Source organism: Podarcis vaucheri (genome assembly GCF_965113315.1).
Source record: "Podarcis vaucheri genome assembly, chromosome: 6".
Taxonomy (NCBI): domain Eukaryota; kingdom Metazoa; phylum Chordata; class Lepidosauria; order Squamata; family Lacertidae; genus Podarcis; species Podarcis vaucheri.
Window position 1 is genome coordinate 106,409,087 of NC_138764.1, and position 27,718 is coordinate 106,436,804.

Genomic DNA, 27,718 nt, shown 5'->3' on the forward strand with positions numbered 1-27,718 from the left:
TCTGCGCACCCAGATGGTGCCACCTTCTGCCCTGTTCCTTTCAAAAGAGGAAGGTGGGCAAGTAAACAGGCAGTGCAGGGACACGCTCCAAGAGAGAATCTACAAAGGACCTGGATCTGAGAAGTAACACATGAGACACACACATTTTGCCCACCAAACCCTGCTTGGTGAGATGGTCAGATATTTGGGAAGTAGGGACCATAGAACTCAAGAGGTGTGGCTTTGCCCTTCACCCAGAGCATTTCCCCTCCTAACTCTGGCCCATTGCGAAGCTGTCCTCTGGTTGTATGTGTGATCTGTTGGGTTTCCACAGCCCTCAGCCAGAGGCTCTTCCTCCCTCCCTCCTGTCAACACCCTTTTGGAAAGATATAAGAACAAGACTCAAGAACAAGACACTCTGGTATGCAGGCACTGGGATCATTTTATTGCAGGCAGGGAAGGATGCTGGATCGGGCCCATTGGGTCAAGAGGGAACTGGGTTTATCGTTGCCTTCACTCCTTGGGTGCTGGGTGCACCTCTCCAAAACTGTAGAAGTTGCAGGGATTTCAGGCTGCGCATCACTGTCATCAACTTTCTGCAGGGATAAAAGAGTGTTGAGGCATCCAAGAACCCTAGAGAGATTGGTGCTCATCACCCTAGCTAAGCAGACGACAAGGGTTTCCCTTACCTGGAGATGCCCAGATGGAGCCTGGGACCAAGGTGCTCATTGACAGAGCTATGGCCCCATCCCCCTGTTCCCATGTCATGATTACGGAACATCTCTTAGCTGTCAGTTCAGAGGCAATGGGCATCTCTCCTCAAGCAACACTGCACTTGAGCAATGTACCGGTAAGTAAACCCCCTTTTTCATTCACCTTACTAAAAATGCTTGGTTCATTCTCCACAACAGGGGTGAAGAGGTATTTCTGCTTCTCTTGCTCTTTCTCTTTCTCCTTCTTTCTCTCCAGATATATAAAGGCTACCAGATATTTTGATCTATGAGACTCCAAAATCTCCCACAAACCACAGACAGAGTCTCTATCCCACTGCACCCCACCCTCCACCAAATTCAAAGCCATCTCACCTTAGACAGGTGTGATGGCCTGGGAGTCCGATTCAGAGGCTGAACCGGAGGAATCCCAGCCTGCACAGGAGTCCCCGCCTCCAGGGCCGGCTGAACTGGTGCAGGGCCTTGATTCTGAGGCGCCTGCACCTGTGCTGGATCCTCAGGAGCAGACACCAGATGAATCCACTCTGGCTCCGGAGGGGATTGAGGACACATTGCCTACAGGTGCGCCTCTCCCAGCCCTGTCAGGGGAAGGTGAGTCTCCCCCTGGGTCCAGTAACCCTCCAGCCTCTCCTGAGCTGCAGAGGCTCAGGGCAGAGAGGCAGAGGGAACTGGTTTCTCCCAGGAGGAGTGCTTGCCTTAAGGCCAGGAGAGGCGGGTCTCCTGGGGGCCGGGACCGCCCCTGGCCTCAGAGAAGATAAAGGCCAGTCAGCCCGGTCCCAGGTTGCGGGAGCAACGTTGTTGAAGAGCTGTTTCGGCCAGCACCCAGACCTGCACCTTCAGAGTTCCTGTCCTTGCGCGGCTCCTCGCTTCGGACCCCGCTCCGCCCTTGGAGGACAATCTACAGACCCTTGACCCATGACCCTGACCTCGCCTCCTGGTAACCTTTCCCCCGGGATCAGCACAACAGGATTATGGCAATCTCGTGGGCAACTGCCGCAGAACTTTTGAACACCGGGGGCAGGACCAGTCATCTCTACATCTCTACACCGTGCAATGCAGATTCCCACACCTGGATCCTGGGGGCATCGTCCAGGCTTCTCTGCAAAAGAGCAAAGCCCTCAGTGGCTGAGAGATGCCTTTTGGCCAGAGAGACCCTCCCTGTGGCATTGCAGTGCAGTTCTCTTGTATCTGGAACCCAGAGGATCCCAGAAATCCTCAAGTGGGTTCCAGAAATCCACACTTTGCAATGCAGATTCCCACACCTCGATTCGGAGGGTATTGTTCAGGCTTCTCTGCAAAAGAGCAAAACCCTCAGTGACTCTTGGGCTCCCTTTCCAACCTGAAAGTTCTAGTCAACTGATGGTCTAGGCAGCAGACAAAGCCTGTCCATCATTATGTGGGATGTAAACATAGGAGCAGTCAATGACAACATTCCTAGAGTGTACATGTTACAACATGGGGAGGGATGTCTGTCCAGCAAGCAGGTAAACTTCCTGGGGACGGACTTCCTCCGCATGTGACCAGAGGTGGGTGTGGCCTCACCTGTGCAGGTAATGACAAAAGCACAGGGCAGGCAGCCATCTCTCTCTCTCTGCCATCACCTTTCGAAGAAGCAGGATGCCCTCTTGGCTCTCAGCCAAGAGAGGAGAGGGCTATCTTCCTATAAGATAGATTCTAAAGTGTATGTAACCTTTTTAAGCCTGTCTGCCGTCTGGGATCATATTGTGAACAGATCGTGAGTAAACTCTTTTATACTTTTATAAAGACTGTGTTGTGTCTTGTATTTTAAGAGGGAACAAAGGGGAAATTACCAGAGTAATTATTATAGAGGTTCTAGCGAACCTGTGCACACGTTACCGTTGCGTACTTAAAGGGGAATGTCTATAAACTCTGCTGATATTTTGGGAACTTGTTAGCACAAGTTGGACAAGGATATAATTAGTCAATATATCCTGTCCTGCACCCCAGAACATTCCCACAAAGGGTTATGGGCCCAGTATTGCATATTTCTGCGTATTTTTGAAGGATTGCATTGGAGTTGAGTAGTATTTTTCTGAGTTAACTTCCTGGTAAGCACATGGTCCTTTGTTCCATTGTGCAGTGGGGATTAAGCAACCCCCCCTTCCCTCAGAGTTCACAGTGACCCAAGGCAGTGAAGAATTGTTTTGTATTTTGAGATTTTTGAGATTTTTTATTTTAAAATTTTGAGAAATTTTTGAAATTTTGAAGAATTTTCAAATTTTGAATTTTAAGATGGCTAGAGCAGCTTTTGATAGTGATGCAAAGCTAGGAATGCCTGTGCTGAATGAGTACAATTTCATGCACTGGAAGCAGCGCTTGATAGCATGTTTAGATTATAAGCATATTTTGGAAGCTTTAAAGCCTCAGCCTACAGGATCGTCTGAGGAAGATTTAGCCAAGATAAGTGCTTGGAAACGGATGAACAGCGAAGCTAGACACATAATTCTGAGTGGACTTCGTGATGAGCAGCTATCATTAATAAATAGTACAGATGATGCATCTCAAATCTTAAGAGATATTGAGCGCGTATGTCAGGGCTGCTACCCAGTCCCAGCTCACATAGGACCACGCTAGCCAGCGTTCACGTTATAAGAGTCTTTATTGGTTTACAGGTTCCATTTCCGAACTGCAATGTGCAGCCCTACGTCTTCTACGTTAGACCGGCGAAGACCCGTCTGAGTCTCCGCCTCTTGCACACCAGCTTAATACCCTAGCCTTGCTCCACCTCCTGCGTCTTTCCTTCCGTCTCTGTGTCCTTCTGCCCCCCGGGGTCTCCTCCTTCCTACTCTCTTCTGACGCTGACCCCCCTGACCCTTCCGCCTCTTTGCGGCGGGCTTTGGGACCTGGCTCACTCTCCGGGCTGCTTACTGCGCCAGCTTCCGCTGCATTTGAACTTGGCGCGCGCGCCCAACCCTCTACCTTCCTCTTGACCGTTTCCTCGCTCCCTGATGTGGGCGTGACTACTCCTGACTCATGCCCTCCCTCCTGCTGAAAGCCTCCGGAACCTGATGCCTGGTCCCCTTTCTCCCCGCTGCTCCCAGCTGGGCACGTTGGTCCCGATTTCCAGCTGCTGCTCTCTGATTCCTCTCTGGCCCCTTCTTCCTGGGGTGTCCCCCTTCTTTCCCCCCTTGCTCTGACCGCTGGCGCTCCCTTCTGGGAATCCTCGGACTCACTGGACAGGCTCGGGGATCTCGGGTCGTCATCCCCACTCATCCTTCCTTCATATTCCTCCCCCTCGCTCTCTGTCTCCTCCCTTTTCTGCGTCTCTGCTCCTGAACCCCTGACATCCATCCCCCCCTCGAAGCCCCCCCTTCCCCCCTCCCCGCTTTCAGGTGTGGGTGCTGGGTGCTCCATCGTCACGGGAGTGAATGCCGGATACAGTTCGCTCCCCGTGGCTGGCCGCCAACTGAAGACCTCCGATTCTTCCTCCTCGTGTTCGTCGACGTTGACCTGTTCCGCTTCCATTTCTGTGCCGCCGTGCTCGAACCCAAAATCCTCTCCGAACACGTCCATGTCAGTCTCTGCGTCGGTCTCTTTTGCGTCCGTCGCTCGACTTGTCATCCTCAGCCACTTCTGGCGCCACTGCTCCTCCGGTCGATCGTCCCACCAATACGAGGTGTCCATTGCCGAACCCGCTGGTGACCCTTCCGGGGAACGTGTGTCCAGTGCGGGTTCCCCGTCCGAGTCGAATCCATGGAACGTGCTGGAGGACAGTGTGGGCGTGAACAGCCAGTCGTTGAAGAAACCTGCTGGCATGGGTCTGTGTGGGAAAAGGGCATGAAACTCGTCCTTGAGCAGGGGTTCCTCAAAAGCGTAGTCTTGCACCCAGCTATTAGCACTGGCCCGGGTGCCCTCTCTGGCTAGGAGGTATTCTACTCCCTCTTCCCCCCATCTGGAGTCCAAAATCTCCGTGACTTCGTTGATGGGGTCCTGCGGTGGCAACCCCCCCCCATCTCTGTCCTCTCCCGGAACGGACTCGGTGCCGTTCCTGGCTCCTGGAATCTGTGAGGTGCCCTGTAGGGAGTGAGCACCAACCTGTGGAACACCGGATGCATTCTGGAACCCTCCGGCAGCGCCAGCCTGAAAGCTACCGGGTTGATCTGTGCTTCGACTTGGTAGGGACCGAGTTGCTTGTGCCCCAACTTCTTCTTGGCTAACGATCTGGTCGGCACTGCGTGGGCTGCCAACCAGACCCAGTCTCCCACTCGTATCTCTTCGCCAACCCGCCTGTGCTTGTCAGCTTGCACCTTGTATGCGTGCTTAGCTAGCTCCAGCTGCCGTCGGAGTTGATCGTGGACCTCCTGCAACTCCGACGCGAAAGCGTCCGCCGTCTGCGGTTCCCCTTCCTCCACTCTCTCCAGTCCCGGGAAGGTTCTGGGATGCCTCCCATTGTTGCCGAAGAACGGCGTCACCCCTGTGGACACATGCTTCGTGTTGTTGTAGGCGAACTCGGTGAGCGGCAGGTAATCCACCCACGTCGCAGGCTCTTGATTGGCATAGCATCTCAAGTACTGCTGCATGATGGCATTGACTCTCTCCGCTTGCCCGTTGGTCTGCGGGTGTCTTGCTGATGCCAGGTTGATCTTGACGTTTAGAAAACCCATCAGCTTCTGCCAGAAATTCGAGATGAACTGGCGTCCGCAGTCGGACAGTATAGACCGCGGCAGACCGTGCACTTTGAACACATGATCTATGAACAGTTTGGCGGTTTGTTCCGCCGTGGCCACCTTCGCACACGGGATGAAATGTGCCATCTTGGTGAACAAGTCCACCACCACTAGTACAGCTGTCTTGCCTCTCGAGCTGGGTAGATCCGTGACAAAGTCCAGGGCCACCCTCTCCCACGGTTCAAACGGCGTTTGCAGTGGTTCCAGCAGTCCCGCCGGCGGTTTGTGCACCGTCTTGGCCCTCTGGCAGGTGTCGCACCTCGCGACGTAGTCCGCGACCTCCCCTCTCAGTCCGGGCCACCAGAAATCCCTTGCGACCAATTCCACCGTCTTTTCTGTGCCAAAGTGTCCAGCCGTGGGTGCGTCATGCAACTGTTGCAGTACTTTGGCGCGAAGTTCGTCTCCCGGCACGTAGACAGCCCCTTTACGTATGAGCAAGCCGTCTCGTATCTGGAACTCGTCGCTCCTCCCCGTGCCCCTGTGCACCTCGGCCATCTTCGCTTGCGCGAATGAGTCGTCCTGCAACGCACGCCGCACCGCATCTAGGTCTACTGTAGCCGAAGCGCACGCCCACACTGCTGGCGCGAAGATGTGCATGGCCGCCGCTGGCGTCACCTCTTCGAGGTATTGCGGTTTTCGGGACAGTGCATCCACCATGACGTTGGTTTCGCCTGGGACGTACTCTATTCGGAAATCGAAGTCCGCAAAGAACTCTGCCCAACGTATCTGCCTCTGGTTCAGGAACTGCGCCGTGCGCCAGTGCTCCAAATTCTTGTGGTCTGTGCAGACTTGCACTGTGTGCTTGGCGCCAATCAGGAAATGCCTCCACGCCTTGAACGCTGCATGAATTGCCAGCAACTCCCTGTCCCAGATGGTGTAGTTCTGCTCCGACTTGCTGAGCTTCCTGGAGTAGAACGCTCCCGGCCTCCAGACCCCCTGCGGGTCTCGCTGCAGCAGGACAGCTCCCACGGCTCTATCGGACGCGTCCATCTCTACCCGCATCGGTCTGCTGGGGTCGATATGCAGCAGTTGCTCCTCCGACGCGAAGAGACGCTTGAGTGCTTGAAAGGACTGCTCCGCCTGCTCCGTCCAGATGAACTTCTTTTTCTTGGAGCTGAGCGTGTCCGTAATGGCCGCCGTCTGCATCGCGAACCCCTTGATAAATTTGCGATAGAAGTTGGCAAAGCCCACAAACCGCTGGACCTCCTTCCGGTTGCGCGGGCTCTTCCAATCCAATACCGCGCGAACCTTGGCGCTGTCCATGGCTAGCCCCTTGTCCGACAACTTGTATCCCAGGAAATCCACCTCCGTCGTGTTGAACTGGCACTTCTCCAGCTTGGCGTACAGTCTATGCTGCTGCAGCCTACTCAGCACCTCCCGAACGTCTTGGTCGTGTGCCTGCTGCGATTCAGAAAATATCAGGATGTCATCCAGGAAGCAGACGCACTTCTTGTAGAGGAGCCCCGCCAACACGTGATGCATGAACGCTTGAAAACAGTGGGAGCCATTTTGCAATCCAAACGGCATAACTCTGTATTCGTAGGTGCCCAGTGGCGTGAACATGGCTGTCTTCCACTCATTGCCTTCCCGCATGCGAATGAGGTTGTACGCCCCTCTCAGGTCCAACTTGGTGAACACGCGTCCCTTGCGCACCGTCGCTAGGAGGTCGTCAATCCTGGGCATGGGGAAATCAGAGGGCTTGGTCATCTTGTTCAAGAGGCGAAAATCAACCACAAGTCTTTTTTGGGGCGTGTCTTTCTTCTTCACGAAGAAAACAGGACTGCCCCCCACTGCCTTGGACTCCCGGATGAAACCGCGCTCCAAATTGTGATCTATGAACTGCTTGAGTTCCTGTAGTTCGTCCTCAGACATGGAATACAGCTTCCCTTTCGGCAGCGTCGCCCCTGGTAGGAGGTCAATCTTGCAGTCATACGGCCGGTGAGGGGGTAGCTTGTCCGCCTCCTTCTCGCAGAAAACCTCCAGAAAGTCTGCGTATTTGTGGGGGACCGCTTGCAACGTTCCCAACTGCAGCTGTGATTCCTCCTCCTCTCCCTCCTGTCTTGGCAGGATGCAGTGTTCCGCACAATAAGAAGAACCGAAGATCAGCTGTCGCTGGTACCAAGCCAGCGTCGGACTGTGCCTGTCCAGCCAACTCATGCCCAAAACAATGGGCGTGTCTGACAGTCGGGTGACATTAAAACTGATGACTTCCCTGTGGTTACCAAGTCGCATCACCATTGGCGGTGTCTGCTTCACCACCTGCCCCCCCAGCAACTCTCTGCCATCCACTGTGACGACTTGCAGGGGCAGAGTGGCAGGCAGTAGCTGTATAGCGTGCTGCTCCACAAAATCTTGCGCTATGAAGTCTGCATTACTTCCAGAGTCTACAGAAAGTGGCACGTCTACTGTGATGCCATTGGGTAGCTGGAGTGATGCGGTGAGCTGCACTACTGGTTTGGGTGGGAGGGGGTCTGTGGGTTGCAAGATCTCTGGGGACTGCTTCACTGATTCGTCTGGCTGGGCCCCAGTGCCTCTGTCTCCAGCCAGACGTCGTCGTTTCCCTGCTGGGGTTCACTGTGCTGTGTAGCTGCCTTCACCGTTGCGGAGGCTGCAGTGTGCTTGGAGTTCCTCTGGGGACACTCTTTCGCCATGTGTTGAGGGCTTTCGCAGACGTAGCACTTCCGGTTCCCTCTAGGAGGCTTAGTTTTGACTGCTCCCGGTGCTGGGGCTCTGGTAGCTGACTGAGCCCTGGCACCTCCCACCTCCATAGGTTCCACCCCCCCTCCTGGCGGAGGTGTGGATTGCGCACGCGCTGCTTCCCTGGGAACGAAGGAGAAACTTCTCGCTGCTTCGCGCCCTCCACGTCCTTCGTCTCTGCACCATGGGCGTTCCTCCAGTCTCACCCCCACAGTCAGTGCCCTTTGGACCACCTCCTGCGTGCTCCGGGGCCTCTCCCCCCTCGCAATTTCGTCTTTAACTGCACTGCTCAGCCCTTCCCAGAACAGATCTCGAACTGGAGGTGAATCTCTGTCCCATTCCAAGGCACTGACCAGTGCAAAAAAGCGGGCGTGATACTGCCGTACACTCGCCCTCCCCTGTTTCAGTCCATGTATCTCTCTTCGAGCAAGATCCACGTCTATGGTAGATAAAAAGCACGCATCCATCGCTTTGATGAAGGCATCTGCACTCCGAAGCGCCGGATCTTTATCCCTCCACAAATTGCGCAGCCACGCTTTGGCATCCCCATGCAAATGGGATAGTATAAACCCCACCTTCTCTTCCTCATCTCTAAAGTCTTTTGCCAGCAGTTGCAGTGCGCACATTAAGTCTGCTCGAAAATTGGGGTACTGTTGTAAATTCCCATCGAAGTGAGACACAAGACCGCCTGCTCTCCGTGCCAACCCAACTCCCTCCGGTCTGGGTCCCGGTTGCCCGTGCTTAACAAACGCTTCAAACCTGGCGTGGAGATCTCTGTAGGCGGCCGCAGCATCCTCTTCCCTTTTCTTGGAAGCCAGTACCTCTGCGTTCAACTGGGTCACTGCCTGCTGCAGCGCTGAAATTTTCTGTTCTTCCGTCATCCCTGCTGACTTTTGTGAGCTTGCTCCCAGACACCAATCTCCTCCCCTCGCTGCTTCTGCCCCCGCTGCGAGGTTTCAGGTGTCCGAAGCTTAGAGAGACGGGTCTTACTGTCAGGGCTGCTACCCAGTCCCAGCTCACATAGGACCACGCTAGCCAGTGTTCACGTTATAAGAGTCTTTATTGGTTTACAGGTTCCATTTCTGAACTGCAATGTGCAGCCCTACGTCTTCTACGTTAGACCGGCGAAGACCCGTCTGAGTCTCCGCCTCTTGCACACCAGCTTAATACCCTAGCCTTGCTCCACCTCCTGCGTCTTTCCTTCCGTCTCTGGGTCCTTCTGCCCCCCGGGGTCTCCTCCTTCCTACTCTCTTCTGACGCTGACCCCCCTGACCCTTCCGCCTCTTTGCGGCGGGCTTTGGGACCTGGCTCACTCTCCGGGCTGCTTACTGCGCCAGCTTCCGCTGCATTTGAACTTGGCGCGCGCACCCAACCCTCTACCTTCCTCTTGACCGTTTCCTCGCTCCCTGATGTGGGCGTGACTACTCCTGACTCATGCTCTCCCTCCTGCTGAAAGCCTCCGGAACCTGATGCCTGGTCCCCTTTCTCCCCGCTGCTCCCAGCTGGGCACGTTGGTCCCGATTTCCAGCTGCTGCTCTCTGATTCCTCTCTGGCCCCTTCTTCCTGGGGTGTCCCCCTTCTTTCCCCCCTTGCTCTGACCGCTGGCGCTCCCTTCTGGGAATCCTCGGACTCACTGGACAGGCTCGGGGATCTCGGGTCGTCATCCCCACTCATCCTTCCTTCGTATTCCTCCCCCTCACTCTCTGTTTCCTCCCTACCTGCGTCTCTGCTCCTGAACCCCTGACAGCGTATATGGAGAATCTAGCATAAACAGCTTCAGAAACTTGGTGTGTAAATTAACCAGATTGAGGATGAATTCAAAAGAGGAATTCACAGAGCACATCAACAAGTTTACTGAGATTATTCAAAGAATTGATCTGACTCCCAAAGCTTTTGATGAGGATACAAAGATAGCATTTTTGTTATCATCACTTGGACCACGTTTTAGTGCATTTGTAAGTTTGATGGCTCATAGACAAGGTCTGACTTTTAAAGACTTAATTGGTTATTTAAAAGAAGAATGCAGAGATAGAGCTGAATCTCCAGTGAGAAATGCTAGAAGCAAGGACAGCGGTTATGCATCTAGGCAATGTACAAAGTCCAAAGAGATGCCTAAGAAAGTGATTTGCTTCAATTGTAACAAAGAAGGACACATTGCAAAGAACTGCAGAGCTCCTAAAGCGAAGAAACCCCACCCCTTTCAGCCAAAAGGGGAAAAGAAGGGGAAATGTGAATGCACATGGTTACTGCAAGAAAGGAACTTAGCTGTCCAGAATCGTGAAAATAAACGTAACAAATGGATTTTAGATTCAGGTGCCAGTTCGCATTTTTCATATAAAAAGGACTATTTTAATGTGATTAATGAAATAAATGATGAAGAAGGATCTGAAATTGAGATTGCAGATGGCAACATTGTTAAAGCAAAAGGTGCAGGTTCCATGAGCCTGAAATGCAATATAAACAATGAATGCATTGAGAACACAATCTCTAGAGTTTTGTACGTTCCAGAGCTGAGCTGCAATCTAATCAGCGTGTCCACTTTGGACAAGAAAGGTTTCCAGGTCACATTTGGAAATGGAGAATGTAAAGTGACTAGAAATGGCAAAGTGTTTGCTCAAGCAAAGCTAATAAATGGTGTATATGAGCTTGATCTTTCAGAGAACCAGTCTGCAAAAGTGGCACATTCCAGCCAGAAGGATGAAGCAGATCTGGACCTGTGGCACAGAAGGCTTGGACACAGGGACGCCAGCGTCATTCTGGATCTACAGAAAAGAGATCTTGTAAGAGGTTTGCAGGTAAAGCAGAGCAACAAAGCTCCAGCAAAGTGCATAAGCTGTATTACTGAGAAGGCTGTAAAACCTTCATTTCCACGTTGTGCAGAACAAAGAAGCAACAAAGTGCTTGACATAGTGCACACTGACATATGTGGACCCATGAATGTTCCCTCACTGGGAAAGAATAGATATATTTTAATATTTCTGGATGACTTTTCAAGATTTTGTGTTGTATATTTCCTCAAAGAGAAGAGTGAGACAGTGGACAAGCTCCAGGAATACATTGCCATGGTCAAGAACAAATTCCAGAGAGCTCCAGCTGTGTTAATGAGCGACAATGGAGGTGAGTACTGCTCAAATGAAATGCAGGCTCTCCTGGCCAAGGAAGGAATTGCACATGTAACCACAATTCCTTACACACCACAGCAGAATGCCATAGCTGAGAGAAAGTTTAGGTCCATTATGGACATGACAAGGTGCATGCTAAAGGATGCACGTTTGCCACACAAGCTGTGGGCCGAAGGAGTGTACACGTCGGTCTATTTGCAGAATAGACTGCCAACTAAAGGTGCAGAGCGCACACCGTTTGAACTTTGGCATGGGAAAGCTCCCAATCTGTCGCACATACGTGTGTTTGGAAGTCCGTGTTACTTCCACGTGCCCAAGGAACACAGACACAAGCTTGACTCCAGGGCAAAAGCAGGTATCCTTGTGGGATATGCTTCTGGAGGCAAAGGATACAGAATTATGGATTTACAAACTGGTAAGACAAATGCATACCATGCGGTTTATTTTGATGAATATGGGAAAGTAGACACTAAGAACACTGTTGTGGATTCTTCAGATGAGTCGGAAAGGACTCAAGAGTTTGTATATTTCCCTTTTGAGACCCCACAAAGTAATTATCTGCCTTCGAGTATTACAGCGCCCCCTACAGCCGACGCACCAGAAGACGCACAGGACCAGAACCCTGGCGGCACCAGAGACGAAGATGAGGACTCAGATGGGGACATGCCTGCATTGGAGGAGGATGAGGAAGCTGATGCGGTCGCAGAACCAGAGGTCAGGATCTCATCCAGAACCAACAAAGGTGTCCCACCATTACGGTTGTCCTACTTTGCAGGGTCGGCGTTTCCACAGGAACCTTCCACTTGGGAAGAGATACAGGAGATGCCAGCTGCAGAAGCCAGTCTCTGGAGGAAGGCCGCACAGGAGGAGATGGATGCACTGCATCAGAACAAGACCTGGACACTCACTGAGCTGCCTCCCGGTAAGAAGGCCATTGGCAGTAAATGGGTTTTCAAGGTTAAGAAGGGGTCAGAAGGAGAAGTGCAGCGCTACAAAGCTAGACTTGTGGCACAGGGATTTTCACAGCATTTTGGTGAAGACTATGATGAAGTTTTTGCACCAACTGTGAGGTACAGCAGCGTAAGAATGCTTTTAAGCATTGCAGCCTCCAAGAAAATGAGGGTGAAACACATAGACATTGCTACCGCTTTTCTACATGGGCAGATTTCAGAAGAAATTTACATGAAGCAGCCCAAGGGTTTTGTAAAACCACATGAGGCACATCTAGTGTGCAAGCTGCAGAAAGGGCTTTATGGACTCAAACAGGCTGCCAGAGCCTGGAACCAGAAGTTGCATAAAATGTTGACGCAACTTGGGTACAAGCAAGGCGACGCTGACAAGTGCTTGTACAGTAAGTCAAATAATGGACAATTCTCATATATCCTAGCATTTGTTGATGACCTGATTATTGCCACAGCAAGTGAGAAAGACTATACACAGATAGTAAAACACCTTAGCAAGGAGGTGGAGGTCAAGGAGCTAGGAGATGTCCAGTACTACCTTGGGATCCAGGTGGAAAGAGAAGAGGACGGCTCATTTCTTCTCAGCCAAAGACAGAAGATCCACGAGCTAATTGAGCACATGCAGATGCAAGACGCACATCCAGTTGCTACACCGATGGCTACTGACTTCCTGAAGAATCAGCAGGATTCGAAGCAGTTGCCAGACAACAATGACTACAGGTCGGCGATTGGTAAACTTTTGTATTTAGTTACCACATGTAGACCTGACTTAGCTAATGCTGTGGGGATTCTTAGCAGAAAAGTGAATTCTCCCACTGAGCGTGATTGGGCAGGTGTAAAGAGGGTGGTGCGATATTTGAAAGGTACCATGAATTGTAAATTAAGGTTACCAGCCGTCAGAGACCCTAAGTTGGTTGGGTATACTGATGCGGATTGGGCTGGGGATAATGCTGATTATAAATCAACAAGTGGTCATGTTTTCATGTTTGGGAATGGACCTGTTTCATGGGGCAGTTATAAACAGAGCTGTGTAGCATTATCTTCCACAGAATCAGAATACGTTGCAGCAACAGAAGCCTGCAGAGAGATCGCCTGGCTTGATCAACTCATAAAGGACTTTGGGTTGGTGAGAAAAGGGCCTGTCAGCTTGCTAGAGGACAATCAAAGTTGCCTGAAGCTGACACAGAGTGAGAAGTTCCTGGCCAGAACAAAACACATTGGGGTTAAATACCACTACATACGCCAGATGATCCAGGATGGACTTGTGGAGCTATCCTACTGCAGCACCCAAGAGATGACTGCTGACATCCTGACGAAACCCCTACCAAGAGAGAGTTTCCAGAATCTACGTGTCAAGCTGGGACTCTGGGTGGTTGAATAAAGTTGTTTATGTTTTGTATATGTTGTATTGCCTGAGAAGGGGTATGTGGGATGTAAACACAGGAGCAGTCAATGACAACATTCCTAGAGTGTACATGTTAGAACATGGGGAGGGATGTCTGTCCAACAAGCAGGTAAACTTCCTGGGGATGGACTTCCTCCACATGTGACCAGAGGTGGGTGTGGTCTCACCTGTGCAGGTAATGACAAAAGCACAGGGCAGGCAGCCATCTCTCTCTCTCTGCCATCACCTTTCGAAGAAGCAGGATGCCCTCTTGGCTCTCAGCCAAGAGAGGAGAGGGCTATCTTCCTATAAGATAGATTCTAAGTGTATTTTACCTTTTTAAGCCTGTCTGCCGTCTGGGATCATATTGTGAACAGAACGTGAGTAAACTCTTTTATACTTTTATAAAGACTGTGTTGTGTCTTGTATTTTAAGAGGGAACAAAGGGGAAATTACCAGAGTAATTATTATAGAGGTTCTAGCGAACCTGTGCACACGTTGCCGTTGCGAACTTAAAGGGGAATGTCTATAAACTCTGCTGATATTTTGGGAACTTGTTAGCACAAGTTGGATTAGGATATAATCAGTCAATATATCCTCTCCTGCACCCCAGAACATTCCCACATCCTGCATCCCTGAACAGTCCCACAGGAAATGCAGGACAAAGGACCCTAGAGAGATTGGTGCTCATCACCCTGGCTAAGCAGATGACAAGGGTTTCCCCTACCTGGAGATGCCCAGATGGAGCCTGGGACCAAGGTGCTCATTGACAGAGCCCCATCCCCCTGTTCCCATGTCATGATTATGGACCATCTCTTAGCTGTCAGTTCAGAGGCAACAGGCATCCCTCCTCAAGCAAAACTGCACTTGAGCAATGTAAGTAAATCCCCTTTTTCATTCATCTTACTAAAAATGCTTGGTTCATTCTCACAACAGGGGTGAAGAGGTATTTCTGCTTCTCTTGCTCTTTCTCTTTCTTCTTCTTTCTCTCCAGACACATAAAGGCTACCAGATATTTTGATCTATGAGACTCCAAAATCTCCCACAAACCACAGACAGTCAGTCTCTATCCCACTGCACCCCACCCTCCGCCAAATTCAAAACCATCTTACCTTAGACAGGATTACGGCAATCTCGTGGGCATCCACCACAGCACTTCTGAATGCCGGGGCAGGACCAGTCATCTCTACACCGTGCAATGCAGGTTCCCACACCTGGATGCCGGGGGCATCGTCCAGGCTTCTCTGCAAAACAGCAAAGCCCTCAGTGACCCTTGGGCTTCCTTCCAATCTGACAGTTCTAGGGTTCTGTGGCCGAGAGATGCCTTTTGGCCAGAGAGACCCTCCCTGTGCAGCTGCAATGGAGTTCACTTTTGTCTGGAACCCAGTGGATCCCAGAAATCCTCAAGTGGGTTCCAGAAATCCACACTTTGCAATGCAGATTCCCACACATCGATTTGGGATTCCTTCCTGTAGCACCTTAAAGACCAACTAAGTTAGTTCTTGGTATAAGCTTTTGTGTGCATGCACACTTCTTCAGATACGTGTGTGCATGCACACGAAAGCTTATACCAAGAACTAACTTAGTTGGTCTTTAAGGTGCTACAGGGAGGAATTTTTTTATTTTGACTATGGCAGACCAACACGGCTACCTATCTGTAACTTGATTTGGAGGGCATTGTTCAGGCTTCTCTGCAAAAGAGCAAAACCCTCAGTGACTCTTGGGCTCCCTTTCCAACCTGAAAGTTCTAGTTAACTGATGGTCTAGGCAGCAGACAAAGCCTGTCCATCATGTGTTGTGGTGGCCTTCTTCTCCTTGTGCGGCTCCTTGCCTCAACTGCCTCCTGCCTCCAGCCAGAATCCAGGTAAGCACTTCTGAGTATAGAGATTCTGCAATTCTTCATAATGGCCTTGATTCACGAAGGAGAGGAGCTTCCTATCCCACCCCACCCTCCACAGAATAAATGGTCTCACCTCTGACAGGATTGACACAAGCTCGTGGGCAACTCCCGCAGCACTTCTGAGCTCTAGGGCATGACCAGTCATCCTCACATTTCACCACGCAGGGTCCAACCATACCTGGCCGAGCCCCAGGACATTGCCCAGGCTTCTCTGCAACAGAGCAGAATTCCAAGGTTGAGAGATGTCTTTGGCCAGAGAGGCTCTCTCTCTTCATGTGGGATGGGGCTCCTTTGCATCCAGTAGCCAGAGGAGCCCAGGATTCCTAAGGTGGCCTCTGTTCTGCTCAGGGGTCTGAGGTGTCACACAAAACTAGACTTCCCAATGACACCCCACCCCTGCTGTAGGGTGGTCCCTGCACTCTCAGCAGCTCAGGAGCAGAACAAGTCCTGACTTTCGGAGCAGCAGGAAAGAAAATTGCTCCATCTTCCATGTGGTGGCCCTTCAAGTATTGGAAGATAGCTCTCCTACTTACTCGTAGTCGTCTCTTGTCCAGGCTAAGCAGACCCAATAAAAAACAATAAATCATCATCATCATCATCATCAGCAGCAGCAGCAGCATCTGCCTAATTGTGCTGTGTCCTCACACCAGGGGCTCAGCCTCTTACCTGGATCTATGCAGACCATGGAGCACATGCTTGAGCAGCATTTCTTGGGAAAAGGACAATTATAATCTTTAAAACATTGCTTTATGCAAGGTGGCCTCACTACTGCAGGAAAGAAAGGGCAGCTTCCAGGCCTTTTTGCAAGACAGAACAATATTATGGCTCAAAGACATCTTTTCAAAGGAGGGCAACAGTAGTGTAGAGTTAGTTGTGGCTTTTCGCATCCCAGCAACCAAAGATTGCGTATTTCTAGGAGGAGCACAGCCCAGATGAAGAGGCTCCAAGTTTTACCCTCCCTCCCTCCCAGCAGAGGGATGGACATCTGGGCTGAAGCTGGATCAGCCTTTGCTGGGGCTGGCCAAGTTTCCCCACTGTGGCCACTCCTATCCCTTGGTGTTCTTTCCAGCTATGAAGTGGGCATCAGAGATTTCCTTCCTGCATCTGCTTCACCTTTAAGGCCCTATGCGGCCTAGGACCCACGTACCTATGGGGACCGCCTCTCCTGGTCTGCCCCGCGGAGGACCTTAAGGTCCACAAATAAGAACACTTTGGAGGTTCCAAGCCTCAAGGAGGTTAGATTGGTTTCAACCAGGGCCAGGGCCTTTTCAGCACTGGCCCCAATGTGGTGGAATGCTCTGTCCCAAGAGACCAGGGCCCTGCGGGACATCTTTCCAGCCTGTTCCGCCTGGCCTTTGGTTTGGACTCGGTCTGACCCTTAGGTTTCCCTCCCCCTATGGCCTTGATTTATCAGCTACTTTAAAATGAGGCTGCATTTTAAATTGCATTTTAACCTGTATTTTAAATTGGGTTCCCCCCTCTCTTTTCCCCCTATTATGTTTTTACTGTGATTTTACTGGTGTTAGCCACCCTGAGCCTGGCTCTGGCCAGGGAGGGCAGGGTATAAATAAATTTATTATTATTATTATTATTATTATTATTATTATTATTATTATTATTATTATTATTATTATTTCTGCTTCTGAGGGGAAAGGACTTCCTCCAGTTGTTTAGTGGGGAGTTTTCTCAGAGATGAGGGCTACACTTGTCCCTTTGGGTATTTCTCAGGAGCGCTTGAAAGCCTTTGTGCCAGAAGCACAGTGAAGTCCTGGGGAACTGATAAAGCTAAGAATCTTAACAGCTGCTGAATGGCTGGATTCTGACCTCTCAGTTCTTGCAGAGCTCCTTGGTAAAGAGCAGACAAGCTCACAGGTCCCAGCTCTTTCCCATACACCCCACCTCCCTCTAATATAGGGGGCATCCTACAGCAGGTGAGACTGTTGCACCCCAAGACCCCAGTCTGCTTCTGAGGGGAAATGACTTCTTACCTTTTAGTGGAGTTTGGCAAGTGTGGCCACAGTTGTTGCTGCAGCACTTCTTCTTTCCAGGACATGAAAAATCTCCAGAACATTCCTCCACACATATTCCAACGCCTTCTTGTGGGGGGCAGTATCCTGGCTTCACTGGAACAGAACAACCACATGACTGCCTGGCAGTGGAGTGGGGGTCTTTTCATAGAATCATAGAATCATAGAGTTGGAAGAGACCACAAGGGCTATCGAGTCCAACCCCCTGCCAAGCAGGAAACACCATCAGAGCACTCCTGACATATGGTTGTCAAGCCTCTGCTTAAAGACCTCCAAAGGAGGAGACCCCACCACACTCCTTGGCAGCAAATTCCACTGTCGAACAGCTCTTACTGTGAGGAAGTTCTTCCTAATGTTTAGGTGGAATCTTCTTTCTTGTAGTTTGGATCCATTGTTCCGTGTCCGCTTCTCTGGAGCAGCAGAAAACAACCTTTCTCCCTCCTCTATGTGACATCCTTTTCTATATTTGAACATGGCTATCATATCACCCCTTAACCTCCTCTTCTCCAGGCTAAACATGCCCAGCTCTCTTAGCCGTTCCTCATAAGGCATCGTTTCCAGGCCTTTGACCATTTGGGTTGCCCTCTTCTGGACACGTTCCAGTTTGTCAGTGTCCTTCTTGAATTGTGGTGCCCAGAACTGGACACAGTACTCCAGGTGTGGTCTGACCAGAGCAGAATACAGTGGCACTATTACTTCCCTTGATCTAGATGCTATACTCCTATTGATGCGGCACAGAAATGCATTGGCTTTTTTAGCTGCCGCGTCACACAGTTGACTTTTAAGTCAGCCCACTCTGGGCTCCAGGCTCCCTTATAGATTGGAATTGGAAGACATCCCCAAGTCCAAGCCTTGGCAATGTAGGCACCACACCTCAAGAACCTCTTGGAGACATCTGCTTTACTCTTGGGCTGCAGCTTAAGGACTGTGGGTGGGTTTTGGAGAGGCATCTCCATCCCTTCCCCCTCCTCCCCAGCTGTCATTCACAGAATCCTAGAACTGTGGATGTGATGGCCTGGGATTCAGACTCGGAGGCTGAACCTGAGGGATCCCAGCCTGCCCAGGAGTCCCCGCCTCCAGAACCAGCTGAGCCGGGGCTGGGGCCTAAGCCTGAAGGGTCCTCACCTGTGCGGGATTCTCAGGTGCAGGCGGCAGCAGAGTCTGCTCTGGCTCCTGAGGTGATGGAGGACCCATTGCTCCACTCTCAGCCCCGTCAGGGAAAGCTGAGGTTTTCTCTGGGTCCGGTCACCCTCCAGCCTCTCCTGAGCTGCAGAGGCTCAGGGCAGAGAAGCGGAGGGAACTAAGTTCCCGAAGGAGGAGTGCTCACCACCAGGCCAGGAGAGGTGAGTCACCAGAGGATCGGGGCCGCCCTATGCCTTGGGACAGATAAAAGCCGGCCAGCCCCAGTCCCAAGTTGCAGGAGCAACATTGTTGGTTGCTAGTTCATGTCTGAACCCTGTCCTGCTTTCCTGCCTGAGCTCCTGACCTGCCCTGGCTCCCAGTTTGCATGGCTGTTCCTGACTTCACCTGACTCCCTGCCCTGCACTCAGCTTCAGCTACTACGGACTGCCTCCACGTTGCACCTTTGACCACGGACCAGAATTGGACCTTGCCTCTCGGGTAACCCATGGGACCAGCACAGTAGAGTTGGAAGGGACCCCCAAGGGGCATCTAGTCCAACTGCCTCCAATGCAGAAATCAGAACTAACGAATCCCTGAAAGATGTCCTCTGCTAAAAGCCTCCAATTTCAATGATAATTTTTGGAAGAGTTCCCTGCACAATTTAGTGCTAGCCTACAAAAGCAAGCCCAGCTGTGGGATTGTAAAGCCGCTGGTGGAGGAGAAGGCAGAGGCTGGAGAAAGGACTTTGAGTGGAAAGTGTCCTTTCTCCAACTTGGGCACCCCTTGAGGAGCTTGCCAAAGCTGCCACACCAGAAATTGGGTGTGGTGTGGGTAAAAGGTACAGGTAAAGGGCCCCCTGACTATTACGTCCAGTCGTGGCCGACTCTGGGGTTGCAGCACTCATCTCCCTTTATTGGCCGAGGGAGCTGGCATACAGCTTCCGGGTCATGTGGCCAGCAGGACTAAGCCGCTTCTGGCGAACCAGAGCAGCGCATGGAAACGCCGTTTACCTTCCCGCCAGGGCGGTACCTATTTATCTACTTGCACTTTGACGTGCTTTTGAACTGCTAGGTTGGCAGGAGCAGGGACTGAGCAACGGGAGCTCACCCCATCACAGGGATTCGAACCGCCAACCTTCTGATTGGCGAGTCCTAGGCTCTATGGTTTAACCCACAGTGCCACCCGTGTCTCATGGAGGGGGTAGCTGCCTTCTGAATGGGACACAGGTGTTGGAAGCCTCCATCCAACCTTGATGCCTGTTTCCTCTCATTTCAAGAGAGCTCTATGGTTTGTTGCAGCTGATGTCAATCAAAACAAGAGCCATAAAGTGTGGGGGATCCATGGTAGAGCCCCCTTAAACGGTCCCAGACAGATGGTCCTCCATGGGTCAGAAATGCCTGCTCCTCTGGAGGATCTGAACTCTGCACACAGAGCAGCAGCAGCAGAAGAGCAGACGTGTAGAGAGAGCCTTGCTCAGGTAGAAAGGGCTCCATCTTTCAGGCAGGGTCCAAAGGGGGTCACATACCTTGGCCAGAGGCAGAGGACACCACAGCACAGAGAGAGAGGAGCCCCGTGAGGAGGAAGATGAGAGCACCAGGCCTCATGGCTAGGCAGGTCACTGTGCCCTCCAGCCTCCAGCCAGGTGGCTTTTATAATTCCCCAATGCAGCAGGAGCCCCACCCAGACCAGAGAGGAGACAATGAGGAAAGGTGGTGCTGGCAAATATTCCCGCATTGCACAAGAAAGTATGAGGAGAATGTAAAGGTCGTGGTCCCTCAGCAAGCTAAGATCAAAGGGGCCACTTCACATTGCGTTCTCCATTTGCAATCCAATTTCCAAGAAAGTGTCTCAGGGGTCAACGCTCCTTTTACAAAACAAATGTCATTGTGCAGAAGAAGTGGGAAGATGTTGGGAAAATGGGAGAGGGCTTTTGCACGCCCTGGGTATGGCTCCATCTGGGCTCTGGTATTATAAACCAGCGGCTGAGAGGCTGGAGGGCGCTCCATCCTGCCTAACCATGAAGTCTGGTGGCCTCCTCATTTCCCTCCTCCTTGGGCTCTTCACTCTCTGTGCCTTGATTCACTCTGCCAAGATATGTCATCCCTTTTGCACCCTTCCCTTTCCTCCAAGGGCAAGACTATCTGGACAGTTCTAGTTGCCACATGGGCGGTGGTTCTTCTGGACCCTTTCGTGCTCCAATGCCTCTGAGAAGTTCAGGAGAGAGAAGAACAGAGGGTTTCTGTCATGGAGGTCTGGCAAGTGACTTTCCCAATAGTGTTTAAACAATGGCTTTAGCGGTGATTCCTGCATTGCTGGAGGTCGGATTAGATGAGCCTTGGGGTTACCTTCAAGCTCTACTTTTCTATGATGCTATCCTATTGTCAAGGAGTTGTCAGGCGAGCTCAGGTCGTCCACAGGGCGGGAAAGAACGTGAGGCATGAAATGCAATTAGCTTTTATTCACAGAAAGCAACAACACAACCGAGTCACACTGGCTCGACTAAGCTTGAGACGTTGCTGAAAACCTTGCCTTTTAGCCTCTCACACTGGATCCCTTCCATTCCATGGAGGAGGAGAGCCAGTAGCAGAGGCAACCTCTGATTCCTCTCTGTCCAGGTCCTCTTCTTCCATGTCCTCCTGGACTGGTAGCAGCACCACTCTTCCTCATCCAGCCAGTCCCTGACACCTACCACGCAGCTCCGCTGAAGGTCCTATGTTTGCAGTATGCATTTTCCCCTATGGACATGAACATGAGAAGCTCACTTTCCTGCTGAAGCAATCTAGAGGACTCTGTGTTGAGAGTAGGAGCCGCGGCTGCAGCCCAGCACCAGGGCAGAAGGGGTAACATGCAGGGGGAGGAGGACGTCTCTGAAGGACAGGCCTCAGTTGGGGAAAGCCCAGCATCAAGCCAAAGGTGGGGGCCTTGCAGAAAAAAGGAGCCAGCCTCAGCCTTCTCCCCTTCCACCCCTTTCCCCTTGAAATGCCATTCCTCTGCAAAAGGATAAAACATAAAATACTTACAGATATAAAAGACAGAGGCAATTTTGCCCTCCCAGACCTTAAATTATATTATGAATCTGGATGACTGGTATGGATTAGGGACTGGATAAAGTTGGAAAAGCAAGAAACATTAGAATTGGAAGGACATGACAATAGATTTGGATGGCACACATATCTATGGTATGGGAAAGGGAAAGTACACAAAAGTTTCTATAACCACATAATTAGGAAATCATTAATGAGAGTATGGGAGAGATATAAAGATTTACTAGAACAGAAGACTCCTTGGTGGCTTTCACCACATGAAGCTTTACGGCTCAAACCACTTGGAAAGAAAGGAAAGTGGCTCACGTAGACTGACTTGTTAAAGGACCAAGAAGTAAAATGGAAATTAAGAGATTATGAGGAAATAAAAGACCATTTGCAGAGTTGGTTACCGGCAATTACACGAGATATATAAAGAAGACAATAAGAAAGGATTCAGTTATACGACATCTAGATTTCAAAAGGAAGTTGTGGAAGGGAAAGTAAAGTTGCTGAAAGGTGCATATAGTATCCTGCTAGAATGGAAAACAAAAGATGAGGAGGTGAAATCAGTCATGATTAAATGGGCACAAGACATAGGTCATAATATAATCTTTGAAGATTGGGAAAGATTGTGGAAAACTGATTTAAAATTCACAGACTGTTCTTTACTGAAAGAAAACTACATGAAAATGATGTATAGATGGTACATAACACCAGTACAGATAACCCATTCCTCTGGAAAGGGAAAGGGAGAAAACAAGGCTTCTACCACTCTTCCTCATCCAGCTACAGGGTGCCAACTTGAATAAAATATTGGAGGAGCCTAGGTAAGCCCCACCCTGCATAATCAATCACAAGACATGGTGCGCCAACACACCATTTGAATGGCAATCCCCATCAACTGGGTGTGGGGCTGGTCCACTGATATATTTTTTTGGGGGGCGAAGGGACCTTGGCCCCTAGGAGTTGGCTCCTATGCCTCCATCTCACACATTCTGTCCACCCCATGAATGAAGATTCACAGAATTGTGGGATGTGAAACACAAGAGCAGTCAAGTACAACATTCCTAGAGTGAACATGTTTACACATGGGGAGGAATGTTTGTCCAGCCAGCAGCTAAACTTCCTGTTTCCTTCTGGGCTGGGGCAGACTTCCTCTGCATGTGACTAGAGGTGGGCATGGCCTCACCTGTGCAGGTATTGACAAAAGCACAGGGCAGGGCAGCCATCTTTCTCTCTTTGACTACATGCATCGAAGAAGCAACATCTGATTAGCCAAAGATGCTCTCTTGGTTTCCAGCCAAGAGAGGACAAAGGGACTGTCTTCTTATGAGATAGTTTCCAGGTATATGTTACTTTTCTAAGCTAAGTCTGCCTTCTGGGATCCAATTGTGAACAGAATGATATGTGAGTAAACTTTTTTTATATACTTTTGTAGAAGGCTGTGTCGTGTCTTATCTTTTATGAGGGAATAAGGGGGAAATACCAGAACAGTTATTATAGAGGCTTTAGCGAGCCTGAGCAAACGCATCCACTGCAAGTTTAAAAAGGGGAATGTTACTCTGCTAAATTGTGAACTTGTTATCACAAGTTGGAAAGGCTATAATCAGACAATATATCCTCTCCTGCATCCCTGAACATTCCCACAGCACACACCTCCAGCAGGCAGATTTTTTGTGATTGGTGCGGTCGTTGTCATGAAAATATGCCCGCTGATCACGCAACATTCCCACAAGAATCAGAGAACTGCTGAGTGGGAAGGGTCCCCCCAAGGTCATCTAGGCCACTCCCCTACGATGCAGGGATTGCTGCTGAAGAGTCCCTGGCAGGAGGCCATCCAACCCGTTTAAAAGCCTTCCATGAAGGAGACACCACCATCTTCCAAGTGAGTCCATTCCACTGTTCAAGAGCTCTTACTGCCGGAAAGATGTTTTGGTTCTCTGGCTTCTGGAACACGCCAGAGCTGTGCCTCACTATCTTGGGAGGGAGTCAGAGCCTTGGGGTTGTCTTGGGTTGCAGAGAGACCTCAAAGACACTCCATCCTTCCTTCCAGGTATCATCACAACCATTACTTCATTCATTGGTTCCAGCCAATTTTCCTTAGGATTTCTTTAACTATACAAAGACACAGAATTATTTTTGAAATTTTGTAACTCGGTGATGCAAGATTACATACAGGTATAAATTCAAAAATAAATCCAAGGCAGGGAACACAATGAAATGCAAAATGAATTTATTTTTAATAATATTTTTTATTAGTTTTCAATTACAATCCAGTAATAGCCTCATTGTAACAATATCAATTTATAATACAATTATTAATACCAATCGTTCAAATACCTAATTATATAATTTGATGAATTGGTTATTTGCTTTACTTCTGCGTTCCAAAATCTTATTAATTTCCATTACATTGATTTCATAATAATAATCCTATATACAGCAACTGCAATATTAATAACTTCTGTGTTGACACATTAAATGATATATAAACCTACAAGTGAGGAACTCAAACTATATCCTTGTTCTTCCTGTGTGTGGCATATATTCTGTCCATGGTGTTTCTTCCTGTCCTTGTAAGATATTTTGTCTTTCTTTCCCCTGGTTGTTGCTGTTATCCGTCATGCCTTGAGCAGAGCTGATATCCCATTGTGGTTCCAGAAATTTCTCCCTTACTCTGTCCAATGCTTCGTTGTTTTGCAACTCTAACAACAGCTGCAAAAGTCGCTCTGTCCCAATAAATAACCTGTTTCCACCATTTTTCCTCTCAGCCTGAGAGGAAGAGCTGTCTGTCAAACTGCAGATAACTCAATAATGAACCTTATCAGTTTCTTGGCAGTTCACAGATTCCCTTCATCCTTCCTTCCAGCTGAAGACAAACGAGCAATTATACTTCCAATTAAATTAAATTTCAAGTCCTCTTAGCATTTTTCAGTTCACTCCATATACAATAAAGGATGGGGAAGAGTCAGCTCTAAGTTTCCATCGTAAACCTTTTGCAAAACAGAGCTTACCTCTCTTTTTCTTTTTCTTTTTACACACAGAGTTCTGTTTGATGTTCTATCCCATATTTATAATCCCATTTATTCCACCCTCACTCGTACAAATATACTTTGAACTAATATTGAGGAGGGTGGCCGAATCATAAATGTAGAGAAGAAAACTTTTAATATAGAAACTTTAGGCTCCTCCCCCCTTCTTTTGCAACGAATGAGGTCTATCTCAAGTTCAAACCTTAAAGTCTTGACAGTTCGTTTTGTTCCACAGTTTGTGATCTCATCTCTTCTAGCACGTGCCTGTACTTTAGCCCAATTAAGCTCTAATTAACAAGAGAACCTCTGCTTCTTAATGGCGGCGTTGGATGGCTTTCAACAGACAAAGTGCTTTTGCACTCAGTGCCTCTCTGCCCCCCAAATTCCATTCTCTGGGCGGAATTTGGAAGGACTGATGCCCAAACCAGATAAAATGACCACAGTAATTTTAACAATCACTGTTTTTGCAATGTACCGCAGCAAGAAAGAGCATTATTAGGGCTAAAACATAAGCACTGATGCACTTAAGGCTCTGTTTGTACAAAGACAAAATCTCTCCGGCACAATTCCTTATTGTTCCTTTATTCCTTTGTTCCAGATGCTCAGACTGGCAGCTGCCCCAATAACAAATGACTTCCAAGAATCCTGAATGTGCCTATCAGCCAAAGGTGTGCACAGACCCTGGGGGTCTCTGGCGGAGCTAGCTGCTCGGGGGCCGGAGCGTTGGGGGTGGAGTGAGCCACCCATTGCGGACATTTGGCACGCCCCCCAACTCCCAAGCCTCTCCTGAGCTGTCAAAATGAAGGGGGAAGTTTAGTGACCTTACGCTGCTTCCAACCTGCTCTTATCCTATGAGCATTTGTCAGTAGATGTCTTTATTTGCTTACTGGATCTAAAATTAATTTGGGGGGGGGGTGAAATTGGATGAGCAGTAGGAAAAAGGCATCTAGAGCAGTGGTTCCCAACCTTTTTTTTGGCCATGCCCCACCTAAGCATCTCTAAAATCTTGATGCCCCCACCCCCAACATATACCGATAATTCTTATTATTCAAAAACTGAACTCTATTGAAGTGGAGGAAGCCTAAAAGGCCATTAACTTCGTCTAACTCATATTTGAATTGTGCCCCCCCAAAAAAAATTCAAATTACCCCACATTGGGAACCACAGATCCAGAATAATGTTGTGAGGAAGCAATTAGCTGGGACATGAAAAGATATGGAAGGGACTAGCTTTCGCAGATTGCATTGCAAGAAAAACACAATGGGCAACATATTCCATTCTACTCCTCTCCCCCCCCCCCCATTCACCAATACACACAAAGATGGAGTATCCCTTGAGGACTTCCTTCCTAGGCAGCCTTGCACTTGGGCTCAATCTGGGTCCTGTTTGACTCCACTTTCAAAGTGTCCTGCTCACCTTCCTCTCTGTCAGACACTTCTGACTCTTTAATAAGCTTCTCTGTCACTGTTATGGCTGACATCATCATGCTATTGGGCTGCTTGGCTTAATTGGAAAGGGGATGGGGGCTGGAAGATGGAAGGCCATGACAGGATCCCTGGCCAGCCAACTTTGGCTTAAAAACCTCCAGTGAAGGAGAGTCCACCATATTCTGAGAGAGTCTGTTCTATCAGCTCTTACTATCAGAAAGTCCTTCCTAATGTTTAGTTGAAACCCTCTTTCTTTTGATTTCATCCCATTGGTGTGGGTCCTCCCCTCTCCTTTTTCATGACCCAGAAAGAGGGCTTGGGATGGCTGAGTATATGTGACTTGGTGGGGAATCTGACTCTCTGTGAAATGGGTGTCTTCGATCTGGGGTGGCATGAAGAGGACGCCTCGCTACCCTATGGAAATGGGGTCTCAGCCCAGGAACAGGACTCCCAGTCTGAAAGGCCAGGCTCCATGTGGTTAAAAAGGTAAAGGGACCCCTGGCCATTAGGTCCAGTCATGACGACTCTGGGGTTGCGGCGCTCATCTCTCTTTATTGGCCAAGGGAGCCAGCGTACAGCTTCTGGGTCATATGGCCACCATGACTAAGCCACTTCTGGTCAACCAGAGCAGTGCACGGAAACGCCATTTGCCTTCCCACCAGAGTGGTACCTATTTATCTACTTGCACTTTGACGTGCTTTCGAACTGCTAGGTTGGCAGGAGCAGGGACCGAGCAATGGGAGCTCACCCCATCGCGGGGATTCGAACCGCCGACCTTCTGATCGGCAAGCCCTAGGCTCTGTGGTTTAACCCACAGCGCCACCTGCGTCCCTCCATGTGGTTAGGACTCCTCATATTCACACTGCTCCCACCTGAGTCTTCCACCTGAGGGCCCGACAATACTGCCACTTTGGAATCTGTGTGGAACAGGAATCAGTTCTTGGCTGCTGAATAACCAGAGGAAGAGGTCCCAGGAGTTCTGGTCACCCTCCCTGCCCAGAACTGCAGGAGGGTCCTGTGCACACAGCTACTGCTGTCCTGTATCCAGTTGATTTCAGATGAGGAAGGTGGGCACAAAAACAGCAACGCACTCCAGGAGAGAGACCGCAAAGGACCTGGGTCCCAGAGGCAAGACACAGCAAGCCCTGCTTCGTTAGTCAAATATTTGGGAACTAGGGATGGAAGTCAAGAGAGGGGTGTATTCGACTTATAAGATCACGTTACACCCAGCCTGCTTTAAATCAATGGCCTTAGTTCTCCTGCTTCTACCCCCAACGGACAGTGACCCTTCGCCCTTCACCCAGTGCATTTCCCCTCCTAACTCTGCCCCAATGTGAAGCTGCCCTTCCCTGGCTGTATGTGTGCTCCGTTGGGTCTCAGCCAAAGGCTCTTCCTCCCTCCCTCCTGCCAACACCCTTTTGGAAAGATATAAGCAAGCAAGACTCAAGAACAAGACACTCTGGTATGCAGGCACAGGGATCATTTTATTGCAGGCAGGGAAGGAAGCTGGATCGGGCCCATTGGGTCAAGAGGGACCTGGGTTTATAATTGCCTTCACTCCTTGGGTGCTGGGTTCACCTCTCCAAAACTGTAGAAGTTGCAGGGATTTCAGGCTGTGCAT

At 49.9% G+C, this 27,718-nt stretch overlaps 1 protein-coding gene and 1 long non-coding RNA gene across 2 annotated transcripts; one reads left to right on the top strand and one right to left on the bottom strand.

Moving 5' to 3' along the window:
- LOC309534387 lies at positions 1-27,718 on the top strand. Its single transcript, XR_014220666.1, has 2 exons — positions 1-326; positions 27,484-27,718. It is a non-coding gene; the product is annotated as an uncharacterized lncRNA (long non-coding RNA).
- Positions 404-16,264, bottom strand: LOC309534338 (uncharacterized protein). Its single transcript, XM_082226605.1, has 4 exons — positions 16,130-16,264; positions 15,537-15,674; positions 14,676-14,807; positions 404-575 (listed from the first exon to the last, which is right to left on the bottom strand). Exons 2-4 carry the CDS (start codon positions 15,606-15,608, stop codon positions 423-425), a joined length of 357 nt encoding a protein of 118 aa, XP_082082731.1. The 5' UTR covers positions 15,609-15,674; positions 16,130-16,264; the 3' UTR covers positions 404-422.